The 13,593-nt window shown below is 47.4% G+C and overlaps 1 protein-coding gene across 1 annotated transcript in view; it reads left to right on the top strand.

The window, feature by feature from the left end:
* Nucleotides 1-2,801: 2,801 nt before the first annotated feature.
* Nucleotides 2,802-13,593, top strand: part of LOC129848122 (centrosomal protein of 112 kDa-like) — a 52,545-nt gene continuing 41,753 nt past the window's right edge. Inside the window, exons 1-3 of the mRNA XM_055915591.1 lie at nucleotides 2,802-2,849; nucleotides 3,102-3,149; nucleotides 3,260-3,334. Of these exons, the coding sequence (XP_055771566.1) occupies nucleotides 2,802-2,849; nucleotides 3,102-3,149; nucleotides 3,260-3,334 (171 nt within the window). The remainder of the gene's footprint in view (nucleotides 2,850-3,101; nucleotides 3,150-3,259; nucleotides 3,335-13,593) is intronic.

Genomic DNA, 13,593 nt, shown 5'->3' with positions numbered 1-13,593 from the left:
TCTCTCTCTCTCTCTCTCTCTCTCTCTCCTCCACCTGTACGGGTCTCTCTCTTTTTTGATAAAGTTGATGATTCTCTCTCATCTCTCTCTCTCCCTGTATCAGACGGGGACGTGAAGCCCTGCTCTGCTCTGTGTTGTGGTAGTGATAATGATAAGAGGCAGTGTGCTTGGCAACGCTCCCCTAGCCTCCACTACCACCAGCATCATCTATAATAGATCTACAGGTGGTTGTACTCTCTGCACTGTGGAACATAGACAGAGTTAAGCTGTGTGGCTGTGCTCTCTGCACTGTGGAACATAGACAGAGTTAAGCTGTGTGGCTGTGCTCTCTGCACTGTGGAACATAGACAGAGTTAAGCTGTGTGGCTGTGCTCTCTGCACTGTGGAACATAGACAGAGTTAAGCTGTGTGGCTGTGCTCTCTGCACTGTGGAACATAGACAGAGTTAAGCTGTGTGGCTGTGCTCTCTGCACTGTGGAACATAGACAGAGTTAAGCTGTGTGGCTGTGCTCTCTGCACTGTGGAACATAGACAGAGTTAAGCTGTGTGGCTGTGCTCTCTGCACTGTGGAACATAGACAGAGTTAAGCTGTGTGGCTGTGCTCTCTGCACTGTGGAACATAGACAGAGTTAAGCTGTGTGGCTGTGCTCTCTGCACTGTGGAACATAGACAGAGTTAAGCTGTGTGGCTGTGCTCTCTGCACTGTGGAACATAGACAGAGTTAAGCTGTGTGGCTGTGCTCTCTGCACTGTGGAACATAGACAGAGTTAAGCTGTGTGGCTGTGTGGCTGTGCTCTCTGCACTGTGGAACATAAACAGAGTTAAGCTGTGTGGCTGTGCTCTCTGCACTGTGGAACATAGACAGAGTTAAGCTGTGTGGCTGTGTGGCTGTGCTATCTGTACTGTGGAACATAGACAGAGTTAAGCTGTGTGGCTGTGTGGCTGTGCTATCTGTACTGTGGAACATAGACAGAGTTAAGCTGTGTGGCTGTGCTCTCTGCACTGTGGAACATAGACAGAGTTAAGCTGTGTGGCTGTGTGGCTGTGCTCTCTGCACTGTGGAACATAAACAGAGTTAAGCTGTGTGGCTGTGCTATCTGTACTGTGGAACATAAACAGAGTTAAGCTGTGTGGCTGTGTGGCTGTGCTCTCTGCACTGTGGAACATAAACAGAGTTAAGCTGTGTGGCTGTGCTATCTGTACTGTGGAACATAAACAGAGTTAAGCTGTGTGGCTGTGCTCTCTGCACTGTGGAGCATAGAGTAAAGAGCGGGGTGTTTGGTTGCAGTGGCTGAAACTACCAGCTGTCTGCAGCATTCTCTGCTGCCTCAATGTAATTATGTCTTGCCTGGTCATTCTTTGTCTCAACTTTTCTGGTATCCTCTTTGAAATGTCTGTACCCCAGAGCCATCTAGCCACCTAGCCATGTCTCTCCCTCTCACCTTTAGGAGAGAACAGAACAACCACAGTCTTTCTCCTCATAGTCCTGTCTTTGGTCGATTGTCCCCATCTGCCTCACATACCTGTTGCCCAACGTTGGGTCAACGTTAGGAAGTGATGCACACAACGTGTGTTTGTTTGGATTGAGCGGTAGGTCCTTGATGTGGAGTGGCTCTCCTCTCTTCTGTCCTCTCTTCTCTCCTCTGTCTGCGGCCGCCTCATCCATCTGTCCTTGTCAGGGAGAATGCCACAGACAGGATCCAGTACCAGCTGGGCAGACATCACAAGCAAACACACACTTTAGTTTAGTCTAGCACCAGTTTAAGTTTCACCACCAATGTCTGGCCTGGCCCTGCCCTGCAAGCCTTGGCATGTGGGCCTCCCATGGTCAGAGTTGGATGTGGGCCGCTCAGCTCCACAGAGCGGGAGGTAAGTGTGGGCCGTCTTTCAATATTTAATCAAAATGTTGTTAAGACTTTATAATAACTTTTATTTAGAAGCCTGATTTGCTGAACTGAGTGTCAGAGGTTAAACAAAATTGTTTCTCTGCACCAGCTCTATGCTCAGAGGGCAGAGGTTTGTCCAGCCACTGCCTGTTTAGTATTAAATGATTGGTCGTTCTGGAGTATACTGGATGTCCACTGTCTAACTGACATGTCATTTAGTTCAGAACAGTTTGGTCTCCAGCTCTGGGCCGTCAAACAGGCCTCATGTATTTAGGATTACTGAATGAGCTCACAAACTTGAACCTTCACACCATAGAGAAAACACACACACACTATACTCCCGTCCTTCGCCCCTCCCTGGCCCTTTGAGGCTTAGCTGGAGAACTCTTTCCTCTCTCTTTCTGTCATTTGTTGTCATCTACAAAGTCAGATGATCTCTGTTTCAGAAGGCTGTGATCCCGCCTGCTCCCTTGCAGCTGTCTTCCACACTGTGTGAAGCTGCCTGGGAAGTTCATAGAGAAATAAGGAGGTCAGTCACAACAAGAGGAACGGAGAAGAAGGAGAATGAACTCCGTCGACTCACTACAGTACAGTTTCTCCTCCCGGCTTAATCCCCTAACAGAGTTGAACCATTGATGGTTTTACTCCATAGCCATGTCAGTCAGTCCACTTGTGTCTTAACACACTCTAAGGTGGGCTGACGTCAGAGTTGTCATTCCTGTTAGCCGTCTCTTCAGTCTTTAGGCTCATTGTGTTTTTTATTCCCTGTGTAATCAAAGGGGACAGAGCGGGCGTGTTTGGTGAGGGAGTATGTATACACATCTGTCTCCCGGGCCGATAGACGCGTCATGGATAGCTTACGGAGTAACGGGGTTGACAAAAGGGCTGACTGGCAGAAAGAGGAGCCAAGCGGAAATGGGCCTAGCTGAGCTGAGCACACACAATGCCTTGAAGTGGCCCGAGGTATTCCCTTTCTGTAAACAGTCAGAGCTGAGGGAAGAAACTAACTGTGTGTTAAGTGCTGGCCTTTGAAGTTTGAAGTCCTGTATTGTTTAAGACAAACCGAGGGCGGAGGTCAGGGAGGGACGTGTGTGTGTACGTTTGTGTGTGTGTGTGTGTACATGTGTTTCTGGTGGAGCCTTGTCTTGAGAAAAAGGAGGAGATGCAAAATAAGTAAAGGGCTTTTTTTCTGTTTCTTTTCTTATTCTCTTGCAGATTGAGAACCCCAGGTATTTGAGAGAGAACCCTATCCCCTTGTCTCCGGTAAGTGTAAGGGAGGGTTCCCATGTGTGTTGAGGGCAGATAAGTGTTACCTTTTACTCACTCTCTCCCCCCGTCTCTTTCTTACCCACTCTTTTATTTCCATAATGTAGATATTCCTCAAATCCAGCCTGAAGAATAGCACTGTGACTGATGAGCAGACCCCAGTTGCAAGACAGGAGAAAGAGGTGGGCACTAGAACACCCACCTAACCATAGACAACCATCTAATAACCATCAACCATTCCAGAAAGCAATACCTGTTGAGTACCTCAATCAATACTGAGGTAGAGTACCTTATGATAAGCTGTAGACAACACTCTTTACCAAGAGAGTTTCATCTATATTTTCCATAATAGTCCATTTACCACCACAAACCGATGCTGGCACTAAAACTGCACTTAACAAGCTGTATAAGACCATAAGCAAACAAGAGAATGTTCACCAAGAAGTGGGGCTCCTAGTGGCCGGGGACTTTAATGCAGGAATGCTTAAATCCATTTCCCCTCATTTCTACCAGCATGTCACATGTGCAACCAGAGGGGGAAAAAACTCTAGACCACCTTCACTCCACACACAGAGACGCGTACAAAACTTTCCCTCGTCCTCCATTTGGCAAATCTGACCATATTTCTATCCTCCTGATTCCTGATTACAAGCAAAAACTCAAGCATAGGAAGTACTCGCTCAATATGGAATTAGCATCCGGTCAGATGACGCGGATGCTAAGATACAGGACTGTTTTAAGAGCACAGACTGGAATATGTTCCGGGATTCAGCCACCGGCTTCATCAATAAGTGCGTCGACGACGTCGGCCCCACTCTGACCATAAGTACATATCCCAACCAGAGGCCATGGATTACAGGCAACATCCGCACTGAGCTAAAGGCGAAAGCTGACCCTTTCAAGGAGCGGGACATTAATCCGGAGGCTTATAAGAAATCCTGCTATGGCCTCCGATGAACCATCAAACAGGCAAAGCGTCAATACAGGACTAAGATCCTACTACAATCCTGCTACTACTCTGACGCTTGTCTGATGTGGCAGGGCTTGCCAAACTATTACGGATTACAAAGAGAAACCCAGCCACGAGCTGCCCAGTGACACAAACCTACCAAAAGAGCTAAATGCCTTCCATGCTCGCTTCGAGGCAAGCAATACTGAACCATGCATGAGAGCACCAGTTGTTCCAAACAACTGTGTGATCACGCTCTCCGTAGCCGATGTGAGGTAAGACCTTTTAAACAGGTCAACAGTCACAAGACCATAGGCCTAAACGGATTACCAGGATGTGTACTCAGAGCATGCGTTGACCAACTGGCAACTGTCTTCACTGACATTTTTAACTTGTCCCTGACCGAGTCTGTAATACCTACACGTTTCAAGCTGACCACCATAGTCCCTTTGCCCAAGAACACTAAGGTAACCTTCCTAAATGACTACCGCCCCGTACCACTCACGTCTGTAGCCTGTAGTGCTTTGAAAGGCTGGTCATGGCTCACATCAACACCATAATCCCAGAAACCCTAGACCCACTACAATTTGCATACCGCCCCAACAGTTCCACAGATGACGCAATCTCTATTGCACTTCACACTGCCCTTTCTCACCTGGACAAAAAGAACACCTACATGAGAATTCTGTCAGTGACTACAGCTCAGAGTTCAACACCACAGTGCCCTCAATGCTCATCACTAAGCTAAGGACCCTGGGACTAAGCACCTTCCTCTGCATCTGGATCCTGGACTTCCTGACGGGCCGCCTCCAGGTGGTTAAGGTAGGCAACAACACATCTGCTATGCTGATCCTCAACATGGGGCCCCTCAACTCCTGTACTCCTTCAACCACGACTGCATGGCCATGCACGATACCAACACCATCATTAAGTTTGCCGACGACGCAAAGGCCAGATAACCGACAACGATGAGACAGCCTATAGGGAGGAGGTCAGAGACCTGGGAGTGTTGCAAGACAAAGTAGCTGATCATGGACTACGGGAAAAGGCGGGGCTAACATGCCCCCATTCATATCAACGGGACTGTAGTGGAGCTGGTTGAGAGCTTCAAGTTTCTTGCAGGCACTAAGTCCTATCATTAACAAAGTATCATGGTTCAAACACATTAAGACAGTTGTGTAGCGTTCACGACAATGCCTATTCCCCCTCAGGAGACTGACAAGATTTGGCATGGGTCTTCAGATTCTCAAAGAATTCGATGTCTACACCATTGAGAGCATCCTGACTGGTTTCATCACCGCTTGGTATGAAAACTGCTCGGCATCCGACCGCAAGGCGCAACAGAGGGTAGCGTGTACGGTCCAGCACATCACTGGGGCCAGGCAAGCGGTACCGGAGCACCAAGTCTTGGTCCAAAAGGCTCCTTAACCGCTTCTACCCGCAAGTCATAAGACTGCTAAACAGTTACGCAAATGGCTACCCAGACTATTTGCTTGACCCCCTTTTTACGTTGCTGCTACTCGCTGTTTATTATCTATTCATAGTCCCTTTACCCATACCTACTGTACATGTACAGTGCATTCGGAAAGTATTGAGACCCCTTGACCTTTTCCACAAAAATGACTTTACAGCCTTATTCTAAATTGAATTACATTTTTAAAACATAATCAATCCACACACAATACGGCATAATGACAAAGCAAAACCAGGTTTTTAGAAATTGTTGCACATTTATAAAAAATATAAAAAAACGATACCTTATTTACATAAGAATTCAGACCCTTTGCTATGACTCGAAATTGAGCTCATGTGCATCCTGTTTCCATTGATCAGCCTTGTAATATTTCTACAACTTTATTGGAGTCCACCTGTCGTAAATTCCATTAATTAGACAAAGGCACACACCTGTCTATATACGGTCACACAGTTGACAGTGCATGTCAGAGCAAAATCCAAGCCAGAACAGCGCAAACTGGCTCTAACCAGAATAGGAAAAGGAGTGGGAGGCCCCAGTGCACAACTGAGCAAGAGGGCAAGTACATTAGAGTGTCTAGTTTGAGAAACAGACGCCTCTGAAGTCCTCAATTGGCATCTCCATTAAATAGTACCCGCAAAACACCAGTCTCAACATCAACAGTGAAGAGGCGACTCTGGAATGCTGGCTTTCTAGGCTTTATCCATAGTGATGGAGGTAGGCCTGGTCAATCTCCTATTCCATGTCAACGGGACGATAGCGTGAGAATTTGTGAATCCAAATTCTAAGGAGTAAAAAAGTTCAAGATCATAACATTAACCCAAAACTGTGAACCACAAGTTAAGTCCCATTCAAAGCAAATTGAACATAGTGCCACACTGTTGTCACTGGTAAAGAGTTTAATCTCCTTATGCATGAAAATTGTGTTCTAGGCTGCGCTTTGTGTTGCGTTTGTGTTGTTCCCAAAGGGACGATTCCGAATGCCCCTTTAAGAGAGAAAAAAACCTGACCAGTGGTGACAGTTTTTCCTTATGTGGATTTAAGCTGAAAATCCCAGTCTGAAAGGACGCTTTGAAGTCCCCCACCCGCCTTTACTCATACTGTTAATATAAAACTGAGCATGTCGTTGACTCTAATCGCCATGGCTTTTTATGTCCCCCTGGAGAAATGCTGTACTCAATTAGATCAACTTCAGTGAGCTGGCCAAGAAGGGAGAGGGACAGAGAGGGACAGAGAGGGAGAAATAGAGAGAGAGAGGAAACGTGGGAGAGAGAGAGTGGTTCAATGGGCACCACCAACAATGCTCATCAGCCCTCCTAATGTGGTTTTTCATTCTGACTGGAGGAGAGGAGACTAATGTGGTGATATTCATTCTGACTGGAGGAGAGGAGACTAATGTGGTGATATTCATTCTGACTGGAGGAGAGGAGACTAATGTGGTGATATTCATTCTGACTGGAGGAGAGGAGACTAATGTGGTGATATTCATTCTGACTGGAGGAGAGGAGACTAATGTGGTGATATTCATTCTGACTGGAGGAGAGGAGACTGTGGTGATATTCATTCTGACCGGAGGAGAGGAGACTAATGTGGTGATATTCATTCTGACTGGAGGAGAGGAGACTAATGTGGTGATATTCATTCTGACTGGAGGAGAGGAGACTAATGTGGTGATATTCATTCTGACCGGAGGAGACTAATGTGGTGATATTCATTCTGACTGGAGGAGAGGAGACTAATGTGGTGATATTCATTCTGACTGGAGGAGAGGAGACTAATGTGGTGATATTCATTCTGACTGGAGGAGAGGAGACTAATGTGGTGATATTCATTCTGACTGGAGGAGAGGAGACTAATGTGGTGATATTCATTCTGACTGGAGGAGAGGAGACTAATGTGGTGATATTCATTCTGACTGGAGGAGAGGAGACTAATGTGGTGATATTCATTCTGACTGGAGGAGAGGAGACTAATGTGGTGATATTCATTCTGACTGGAGGAGACTAATGTGGTGATATTCATTCTGACTGGAGGAGAGGAGACTAATGTGGTGATATTCATTCTGACTGGAGGAGAGGAGACTAATGTGGTGATATTCATTCTGACCGGAGGAGAGCAGACTCACATGTTCACATAACTTTTTGTTTTATTACATTTTCAGCCCAGTCAGGCACCAAGTGTCACAGTCTTCCCCTCCGCTGTTTGTTGAGAATCAAGAGGTAAAAGAAAGCAGGGCCTTCGAGCCTGAAAATGGGAACTAATGCTTGGAATATTATTCTGTGTGTGCGTGTGCTGTATTAGTGTGTGTGTGTGTGTGTTTATGGTAGTGTGTGTGTCTGTGTGTAGGAGGTGGATAGCAATCAGCTGTCAGTCCCAGAATGTGTGTTGAGGAGCCAGGGAGGAGAGCTGGCCAGCCCTCAGTAGTTTTATAGAGGCCAGATCACTACCCAGCGTGGCGATATGGGGCCTAGTTAAAAGGCGCTCAGAAGCACTTGACTTTCAAGAGAGGAAATGGTGGTGAACTGGGATTTTACTCTCTGGGCTGGGAATGTGTGTGTGTGTATCGGTGTATGTACGTGTGTGTGTGTGGGCGAGGTGAAAAATTGTTTCCTGCACCTCTTACCTCCAACCCCACAGAGGGAACAGAGAAACTCCTGCCAACAAACCTGACTGGCTTTTGTAGATGGGCTTATCTGGTTTCACAGTGGTTGTTTTATGGTCTTTTTTTCAGTCAAACCGTCTGTTTTCTTACCCCTGGTTGCCTCGGATGGGTATGTTTTAACCTTGGGCATGGCGTCTACTAGAGCAACAGGTTTATATCACAGGTCTGACAACTAACAGGGTCGTATTCATTAGAGGACACAGTAGCAAAACTTTTTGCATGAAAAATGAAAACTAACATTTCTTATTGGGCAAGTTCAGGTAGTCCCTCCTGGTTTCAGGCAGTTTTTTTCTCTCCATTTGGTGCCTAATGAATATGACTCAGGTCTAACCCCCAGGCATTTGTTCATGGAGCGACTGCCCCTGAAATATACATACATACAGTTGAAGTCGGAAGTTTACATATACACTGCTCAAAAAAATAAAGGGAACACTTAAACAACACAATGTAACTCCAAGTCAATCACACTTCTGTGAAATCAAACTGTCCACTTAGGAAGCAACACTGATTGACAATACATTTCACATGCTGTTTTGCAAATGGAATAGACAAAAGGTGGAAATTATAGGCAATTAGCAAGACACCCCCAATAAAGGAGTGATTCTGCAGGTGGTGACCACAGACCACTTCTCAGTTCCTATGCTTCCTGGCTGATGTTTTGGTCACTTTTGAATGCTGGCGGTGCTCTCACTCTAGTGGTAGCATGAAACGGAGTCTACAACCCACACAAGTGGCTCAGGTAGTGCAGTTCATCCAGGATGGCACATCAATGCAAGCTGTGGCAGGAAGGTTTGCTGTGTCTGTCAGCGTAGTGTCCAGGGCATGGAGGCGCTACCAGGAGACAGGCCAGTACATCAGGAGACGTGGAGGAGGCCGTAGGAGGGCAACAACCCAGCAGCAGGACCCCTACCTCCGCCTTTGAGCAGGAGGAGCACTGCCAGAGCCCTGCAAAATGACCTCCAGCAGGCCACAAATGTGCATGTGTCTGCTCAAACGGTCAGAAACAGACTCCATGAGGGTGGTATGAGGGCCCGGCGTCCACAGGTGGGGGTTGTGCTTACAGCCCAACACCGTGCAGGACGTTTGGCATTTGCCAGAGAACACCAAGATTGGCAAATTCGCCACTGGCGCCCTGTGCTCTTCACAGATGAAAGCAGGTTCACACTGAGCACATGAGCACATGTGACAGACGTGACAGAGTCTGGAGACGCCATGGAGAACGTTCTGCTGCCTGCAACATCCTCCAGCATGACCGGTTTGGCGATGGGTCAGTCATGGTGTGGGGTGGCATTTCTTTGTGGGCCGCACAGCCCTCCATGTGCTCGCCAGAGGTAGCCTGACTGCCATTAGGTACCGAGATGAGATCCTCAGAGCCCTTGTGAGACCATATGCTGACACATGCACATTTGTGGCCTGCTGGAGGTCATTTTGCAGGGCTCTGGCAGTGCTCCTCCTGCTCAAAGGCGGAGGTAGCGGTCCTGCTGCTGGGTTGTTGCCCTCCTACGGCCTCCTCCACGTCTCCTGATGTACTGGCCTGTCTCCTGGTAGCGCCTCCATGCTCTGGACACTACGCTGACAGACACAGCAAAGCTTCTTGCCACAGCTCGCATTGATGTGCCATCTTGGATGAACTGCACTACCTGAGCCACTTGTGTGGGTTGTAGACTCGGTTTCATGCTACCACTAGAGTGAGAGCACCGCCAGCATTCAAAAGTGACCAAAACATCAGCCAGGAAGCATAGGAACTGAGAAGTGGTCTGTGGTTACCACCTGCAGAATCACTCCTTTATTGGGGGTGTCTTGCTAATTGCCTATAATTTCCACCTTTTGTCTATTCCCTTTGCACAACAGCATGTGAAATGTATTGTCAATCAGTGTTGCTTCCTAAGTGGACAGTTTGATTTCACAGAAGTGTGATTGACTTGGAGTTACATTGTGTTGTTTAAGTGTTCCCTTTATTTTTTTGAGCAGTGTACCTTAGCCAAATGCATTTAAACTCAGTTTTTCACAATTCCTGAAATTTAATCATTAATTATTGTCCATTTCGAAGACCTATTTGCGACCAAGCTTTAACTTTAACTGCACATTTTCCGACTCCAAAACATAAACTCAGCAAAAAAAGAAGCGTCATCACTGTCAACTGTGTTTATTTTCAGCAAACTTAACATGTGTAAATATTTGTATGAACATAAGATTCAACAACTGAGACAAACTGAACAAGTTCCACAGACATGTGACTAGCAGAAATTGAATAATGTGTCCCTGAACAAAGGGGGGGTGAAAATCTAAAGTAACAGTCAGTATCTGGTGTGGCCACCAGCTGCATTAAGTGCTGCAGTGCATCTCCTCGTCATGGACTGCACCAGATTTGCCAGTTCTTGCTGTGAGATGTTACCCCACTCTTCCACCAAGGGACCTGCAAGTTCCCAGACATTTCTGGGGGGAATGGCCCAATTCCTCACCCGCCAATCCGACAGGTCCCAGACATGCTCAATGGGATTGAGATCCGGGCTCTTCACTGGCCATGGCAGAATACTGACATTCCTGTCTTTCAGGAAATCACGCACAGAACGAGCAGTATGGCTGGTGGCATTGTCATGCTGGAGGGTCATGTCAGGAAGAGCCTCCAGGAAGGGTACCACATGAAGGGAGGAGGATGTCTTCCCTGTAACGCACAGTGATTTGATTTCCTGCAATGACAACAAGCTCAGTCCGATGATGCTGTGACACACCCCCCAGACCATGAAGGACCCTCCACCTCCAAATCGATCCCGCTCCGGAGTGCAGGCCTCGGTGTAACGCGCATTCCTTCGACGATAAACGTGAATCTGACCATCACCTCTGATGAGACAAAACCACGACTCGTCAGTGAAGAGCACTTCTTTCCAGTCCTGTCTGGTCCAGCGACGTGGGTTTGTGCCCACAGGCGACGTTGTTGCCGGTGATGTCTGGTGAGGACCTGCCTTACAACAGGCCTACAAGCCCTCAGTCAAGCCTCTCTCAGCCTATTGCGGACAGTCTGAGCACTGTCAGTTTGAGGCCCACCGGACAAATTCCTTGGCCACTATACCTATTCTGCCAATTGGCCTGGTTTACAACTTGGAGCCCTGCTGATCCGTCTGCCGATGTAATAGCACGAGGGGGCCACAACAGACTTTCTTCCGTCGCGACGTCCCTCCAAGGCCCTTCTGTTAGCTTGCTAGCCCCGGCCCGCAAGCTGCCTGAAGCCACTCACTGGACTCCTATGATCACTCGGCTACGCATGCCTCTCGCTAACGTCAATATGCCTTGTCCATTGCTGTTTTGGTTGGTATTTATTGCCTTATTTCACTGTAGAGGCTCTAGCCCTGCTCAATACGCCTTATTTAACGTTTTAGTTCCACCTACCACACATGCGGTGGCATCACCTGGTTTAAATGATATTTCTAGGGACAATATCTCTTTCATCGTCACTCTATGCACAGGTTTACCCTCACTGTATCCACATCCTACCACACCTTTGTCTGTACATTATGCCTTGAATCTATTCTACCGTGCCCAGAAATCTGCTCCTTTTACTCTCTGTTCTGAACGTACTAGACGACCAGTTATTTTAGCCTTTAGCTGTACCCTTATCCTACTCCTCCTCTGTTCCTCTGGTGATGTGGAGGTTAATCCAGGCCCTGCAGTGTCTAGCTCCACTCCCATTCCCCAGGCGCTGTCATTTGCTGTCTTCTGTAACCGTAAAAGCCTTGGTTTCATGCATGTTAACATTAGAAGCCTCCTCCCTAAGTTTGTTTTTTTCACTGCCCTTGCACACTCTGCCAACCCGGATGTCCTAGCCGTGTCTGAATCCTGGCTCAGGAAGACCACCAAAACCCCAGAAATGTCCATCCCTAACTATAACATTTTCTGACAGGGTAGAACTGCCAAAGGGGGCGGTGTTAGCCTGCAGAGTTCTGTCATACTTTCCAGGTCTGTGCCCAAACAATTCGAGCTTCTACTTTTAAAAATCCACCTTTCCAGAAACAAGTCTCTCACCGTTGCCGCTTGCTATAGACCACCCTCTGCCCCCAGCTGTGCCCTGAAAACCATATGTGAACTGATTGCCCCCCATCTATCTTCAGAGCTCGTGCTGCTAGGTGACCTAAACTGGGACATGCTTAACACCCCGGCCATCCTACAATCTAAGCTTGATGCCCTCAATCTTTAAGATATTATTAATGAAACCCACCAGATACAACCCCAATTCCCTAAACACGGGCACCCTCATAGATATCATCCTAACCAACTTGCCCTCCAAATACACCTCTGCTGTTTTCAACCAAGATCTCAGCGATCACTGCCTCATTGCCTGCATCCGTAACTGGTCTGCGGTGAAACGACCACCCCTCATCACTATCAAACGCTCCCTAAAACACTTCAGCGAGCAGGCCTTCCTAATCAACCTGGCCCGGGTATCCTGGAAGGAGATTGACCTCATCCCGTCAGTGGAGGATGCCTGGTCATTCTTTAAAAGTGCCTTCCTCACCATCTTAAATAAGCATGCCCCTTTCAAAAAATGTAGAACCAGGAACAGATATAGCCCGTGGTTCTCTCCAGACCTGACTGCCCTTGACCAGCACAAAAACATCCTGTGGCTCAAAAAAGTTTTGGGACACTGTAAAGTCCATGGACAATAAGAGCAGCTGCCTCCTCCCAGCTCCCCACTTCACTGAGGCTAGGAAACACTGTCACCACCGATAAATCCACTATAATTGAGAATTTCAATAAGCATTTTTCTATGGCTGGCCATGCTTTCCACCTGGCTAGCCCTACCCCGGTCAACAGCCCTGCACTCCCCACAGCAACTCGCCCAAGCCTCCCCCATTTCTCCTTCACCCAAATCCAGATAGCTGATGTTCTTAAAGAACTGCAAAACCTGGACCCCTACAAATCAGCCGGGCTAGACAATCTGGACCCTCTCTTTCTAAAACTATCTGCCGAGATTGTTGCAACCCCAATTACTAGCCTGTTCAACCTCTCTTTCGTATCGTCTGAGATTCCCAATGATTGGAAAGCTGCCGCGGTCATCCCCCTCTTCAAAGGAGGAGACACTCTTGACCCAAATTGCTACGGACCTATATCTATCCTACCCTGCCTTTCTAAGGTCTTCGAAAGCCAAGTCAACAAACAGATTACCGACATTTTCGAATCCCACCGTACCTTCTCCGCTATGCAATCTGGTTTCTGAGCTGGTCATGGGTGCACCTCAGCCATGCTCAAGTTCCTAAACGATATCATAACCGCCATCAATAAGAGACATTACTGGCTTTCATATCTGTCAATCACCACATTCTTATTGGCAGACTCAACAGCCTTGGTTTCTCAAATGATT

The sequence above is a fragment of the Salvelinus fontinalis genome, unplaced genomic scaffold (genome assembly GCF_029448725.1).
Source record: "Salvelinus fontinalis isolate EN_2023a unplaced genomic scaffold, ASM2944872v1 scaffold_0993, whole genome shotgun sequence".
NCBI lineage: Eukaryota > Metazoa > Chordata > Actinopteri > Salmoniformes > Salmonidae > Salvelinus > Salvelinus fontinalis.
The sequence above is the reverse complement of the archived record's forward strand: the minus strand, read 5'-3'. Positions and strand labels throughout refer to the sequence as shown.